The sequence below is a fragment of the Oryctolagus cuniculus genome, chromosome 14 (genome assembly GCF_051225735.1).
Source record: "Oryctolagus cuniculus isolate XC-2025 breed Fujian yellow rabbit chromosome 14, ASM5122573v1, whole genome shotgun sequence".
NCBI classification, from domain to species: domain Eukaryota; kingdom Metazoa; phylum Chordata; class Mammalia; order Lagomorpha; family Leporidae; genus Oryctolagus; species Oryctolagus cuniculus.
Window position 1 is genome coordinate 4,103,960 of NC_142880.1, and position 5,187 is coordinate 4,109,146.

The 5,187-nt window shown below is 60.2% G+C and overlaps 1 protein-coding gene across 1 annotated transcript; it reads right to left on the reverse strand.

The window, feature by feature from the left end:
• Positions 1-225: 225 nt before the first annotated feature.
• ANKRD34B (ankyrin repeat domain 34B) lies at positions 226-1,927 on the reverse strand. The gene has a single exon (XM_070056339.2). The coding sequence runs from the start codon at positions 1,796-1,798 to the stop codon at positions 377-379; it is 1,422 nt and encodes a 473-aa protein (XP_069912440.2). The 5' UTR covers positions 1,799-1,927; the 3' UTR covers positions 226-376.
• Between the last annotated feature and the right edge of the window lie 3,260 nt (positions 1,928-5,187).

A 5,187-nucleotide genomic window follows, 5' to 3' on the forward strand; every position in this document is an offset into this window, starting at 1 on the left:
GACTTGAAAACCAGTGTTTCCTAGTAAAATATTTAGTCCCTCTGAAATTTAATATATATATATATATATATATATATAGCCAACATACGGGGCCTTCTTTGCTGATCTTTGTTTAAATGAAAAAAACTTGGACCGCATGAGTGTGGCTGAAATGTGGGAGGTTTTGGGCAGACAGCTTTGACTTTGAGAGAATCCCCTTGGCAGACTCTGCGTGCTATTCGCGGGTGCACAGCACCTGCCTAACGCTAGAGACGTTGGGGCCTCACCGCCTAACCATGTGGACGGAGCAGCCCCAGACCTGGCAGGATGGACACTGGAGGTTGCTCCTCTCGCCCTGTAGTTTTCTGATGCATTCCTTAAAATGTCGCAGAATCCCTTAAAAATTCACCAGCTGCTTAATTTGCTCCGTCTGTAATGACTGTCTCCTCAGCAACATTTTTTTACTCCCGAATTCCTTAGGGAAAGCGGGAACCGTGGGCACAAGCACTCTCTGGCCACAGGACAGGAGGCCGCCCATCTTGTTGCTGGCACTGACCTCCGAGAGGGGCGGGTGGGGGGTCACGGGGAGGGGCGGCAGGAACCCGGGCCTGGGCTGGGGGACCCCGAGCTCGGGCGCCCAGGCCGCGGAGCCGCGCCTCTCCAGAGCCGCGTGGTGCCGCCTGCCCAGGGCGCCCGGGGGCGCGGTCTCCGGCGCCAGGACCTTTCTCTTGCCGGCCAGCGCCTTGCCGTCTTCCGAGGCCGGAGCGGCCGGAGCGGCCGAGAGCTGCGAGTCGGAGCTGTAGTGGTCGGCCCCGGAGTTTCTTTTCTGCACGACGCTTCTTAAGGTGGAAGCAAAGGCTGGCTGGGCGGGGTCCGCGTCCGCGTCCGCGGGGGTCTGGGCGCCCGGCGGCAGGTGCGCCTCTGCGGAGAAGGCCCGGTGGCGCGGCTCTTCGTGCGACACCCTCCTGGCGCCGCTCTGCTCCAGGGCTCTGAGCAGGTGCGCGGTGTCCTTGACGTCGATGCTCTCGTGCCTGGTGATGAAGCGTCTGGACAGGGCCAGCGCGCTGGCGCGGCGGCACAGCTCCTCCTCGGGGGACGCGTCCTGCGGCTCCTCCTGCAGCGAGGCCACCCTGCTGGGACGCATCCGGGCCGGGGGGCTCCTGCTCCAGGGGCTGGCCGGGGCCAGCGCGGGCTTCCTCCCCGGGGAGCCCGCGTCCCAGCCGTCCTGGGCGTCCTCCGCGCAGGCCGCCCGGAGGTCTATCTCCGAGGGCGAGGCGCAGGGGCCCGGGCCGCGCGGCGCGCCCGCGGGAGGCGTGTTCAGGTACTGCTTGGTGGTGAGCTTCCCGCAGGGCGACTTGGCCGTGGTGATGATGATGACCTCCTTGCCCCTGGCCTTGCAGGCGCTGAGCAGGACCTGCAGCGTCTCCGGGTCGTCGGCGTCGATGGCGTACACCAGGGCCGAGCAGCTGCTGTGGTCCTGCAGGCTGAGGTCGGCCCCGCTGCGGAGCAGCAGCGAGACCACCTCGGGGCCAGCGCGCTCCAGGCAGGCGTGCATGAGGGCCGTCTTCCCGGACTTGTCCTGGATGTTGGGGTCGGCCTCGTTCTCCAGCAGGTACCTCACCATCTTGGCCTTGCTGACGCCCCGGGCGTCCACGTGCTTGCTCTTGCAGGCCACCATCAGCGGCGTCTCCCCGCGCTCGTTGCTCTCGTTGATGTAGGCGCCGCCCTCCAGCAGCAGCCGGGCGAGGCGCAGGCGGCTCTGGTGCACCGCCTTGATCAGCGAGTTGCCCTCGCTGGACACGTCCGCGCTCTCCTCCATCTTCCGCGCCTGCCGGCGGCGGGGTGACCAGAGCCAGCGCCCCGCCCACGCTGGGCCCGGTGCAGCGCGTCCAGAAACAGACCGCCCGGGGGCCGCCGCGGCGTCCCTGCTAACGGGGCAGGACAAGGTGGGGAACTGGAGAGAAAACAATTTAGAACAGTCAGGACCTCCAGCGAGTCAGGACTGAAACTTAGCTGCAGAGTCTGCGCTGAATATTCTAACACCAACATACCACTCCCCAAGGCCCACATCAAAGCAGTAACCCACTAATTTTCTACCTGGGAAACAGTTGGTTTTTTTTAATTGATGATATTAAAAATAAATTTTAGGGGTGGGCGTTGTGCAGCAGGCTATGCCACCACGGGGCTCCCGGGGATAGAGTCTTGCCTCTTCATCGAGCCCAGCTTAGTGCTCAGCACCCGGGAGACAGCACACCCGGGAGACAGCAGGCCGCAGCCCACCCGGGAGACAGCAGGCCGCAGCCCACCCGGGAGACAGCAGGCCACGGCCCACCTGGGAGACAGCAGATGACAACACACCTGGGAGACAGCAGGCCGCGGCCCACCTGGGAGACAGCAGATGACAACACACCTGGGAGACAGCAGATGACAACACACCTGGGAGACAGCAGGCCGCGGCCCACCTGGGAGACAGCAGATGACAACACACCTGGAAGACAGCAGGCCGCGGCCCACCTGGGAGACAGCAGGCCACGGCCCACCTGGGAGACACCCAGGGGTGGGGTTCCTGGCCCAGCCCCCGCTGCGGTGGGCAATGGGGGAGTGAACCAGCAGATGGAAGGTCCCTCTCTCCCTCATTCTGCTTTTCCAAGAAATAAATGTTCAGTAAAAGCAAATTTAAGCAAAAAAAAAAAAAAGCCAAAATTCTGTAAACTGCAACTGGATCAATTAAAACATAGCCTGTCAGTCATGGTTCACCATGCTAACTGTAGTATTAACTTACCTGGATGTGCCCTCTGAGTAAATACAGTGAGTGAGATCTAGATTTTCAGTGTGAGCGAGTTTTTATGTTTCTTTTAAAGATGAAAATCTGGGACCAGAGCCGTGGCACAGTAGGTTAATCCTCCACCTGCGGTGCCAGCATCCCATATGGGCGCCGGTTCGGGTCCCGGCTGCTCCTCTTCCAATCCAGCTCTCTTATTGCCTGGGAAAGCAGTGGAGGATGGCCCAAGTGCTTGGGTCCCTGCACCCGCGTGGGAGACCAGGAAGAGGCACCTGGCTCCTGGCTTCGGATCGGCGCAGCTCCGGCCGTTGCAGCCATTTAGGGAGTGAACCAGCGGATGGAAGACCTTTCTCTCTGTCTCTTCCTCTCACTGTCTGTAACTCTACCTCTCAAATAAATAAATAAAAAATCTTAAAAAAAAAAAAAAGATGAAAAACTATCCGACCGCACGACAGCTGGCAGAGTATCTGGATTCACAGTGACGTAAGAACGCTGCACGTGACTACGCGTCTCCCTTGGTTCTGTCGCAGGCTAACTTGTCGCAGGCTGACTGGATTACAGCATCAGCTGAGGAGGTAGTAAGGGCAATGTCTTCCTCTAGGGGCCTGTTTGGGATGGGGCAGAGTATCAAACAATGCTTATATACGATTTACTGACTGTTGTTTTGTTTGCTTATTTGAGATGCAGAGGAACAGAGAGACCAAGAGCGCTTCCAGGTGCCGGTTCACTTCCTGAGTGCCCGCCGTGGCCAGAGCTGGGCAGTGCTGAAGCCAGCAGCAGGGAGCTCCATCCAGGCAGGGCCCCAGCCCCTTGGGCCAACACTGCTGCTTCCCAGAGTGCATAGCAACAGGAAGCCGAGGAAAGACCCGGAGCTGGGAGTCAAGGCTATCATTCTAACGTGGGCTGCTGTGGCTGTCTTGACCACTCACCGAGCACCAGCCCCGTGTAGTGAGGGAGATTCTACTGATTTACTTTAGACTTTATTTATTTGTGGATTTGAAAGGCAGAGTGACACTGAAAGACAGAGGGAGAGATCTTCCACTCATGGGTTCATTCCCGATGCCTGCAACAGCCAGAGCTGGGCCAGGACAACGCCAGGAGCCTTGAACTGCATCTGGGTCTCCCCGTGGGTGGCAGGGACCCAAGGACTTGGGCCATCGTCCAGTGCTTCTCAGGGCCTTAGCAGCAAGCTGGGTTGGAAACGGAGGAGGGACCGGAGCCCTCCAACATGGGATGCGGGCATCCCACGCCGTGGCCTGAAACCCGCTGCGCCACAGTGCCCTCCCCAAGCTGAGGAGTTTCCAAAGACTGGAGACTACTGCTGATTCTCCTCACTGACTCTGAAGGTTGTGACGGGAAACGAGTGTTGATGTGCTAAGAGAACAGATAATCAAGTTGATAAGCTCCGAGCAGAAAGAAGGGTGAGGACCAGAAAGCGAGGGGAGACACAGGCAGACGAGGCAGGCGCCCACCGGCACTGATGCACTGATGACGCCTCCAGGGTGTGCAGGCTTGCATGTGGCGGCCGAGGGCTCCCAGTGGCCACAGGAAGTCAGGAGAACACAGAAGTGGAGCCCCTGGAGCCGGGCCTGGAGCGGGCGGGCACAGCCTTGGGCACAGGCACACGGCTCCCTGAGCACAGTGTTTGGGCAGCTGGTGCCCCCTAGGGCCGAAGTCAGAAAACGCTCTTCTGATTTCACTCTGTCCTGATTTTTTTTTTTTTTTTTTTTTTTTTTTGACAGGCAGAGTGGACAGTGAGAGAGAGAGACAGAGAGAAAGGTCTTCCTTTGCCGTTGGTTCACCCTCCAATGGCCGCCGCGGCCAGCGCGCTGCGGCCGGTGCACCGCGCTGATCCGATGGCAGGAGCCAGGAGCCAGGAGCCAGGTGCTTATCCTGGTCTCCCATAGGGTGCAGAGCCCAAGCACCTGGGCCATCCTCCACTGCACTCCCTGGCCACAGCAGAGAGCTGGCCTGGAAGAGGGGCAACCGGGACAGAATCCGGTGCCCCAACCGGGACTAGAACCCGGTGTGCCGGCGCCGCTAGGCGGAGGATTAGCCTAGTGAGCCGCGGCGCCGGCCTCTGTCCTGATTTTTAAAAACCCTGTCAACTCACAGAGACACGGGGCAAAGGAGGGACAATGATAGCAGCAGCATCAAGGAAGCCCACAAGCACAGGGCTGGCAGCCTGTGGCTCAGCCAGCTGAGATGCCCTGCCTCCGGCCAGCCACGCAAAAGGCTGAGAACTGACCCAGGCGCCCCAAGACCCCGCCCAGAGGCAGCGGGGCTGCGCAGGGGCAGTGGGCCTGGTGAGAGCTGGCTAGGGAAGCGTGGGGTGCCCAGGCCTCGCAGGGGTGCCCAGAGGGACCAGCACTGCAGGTGGCACCATCCCCAGGAAGCTCGCTAGCTACATAGGTCCCAGCCTCCGC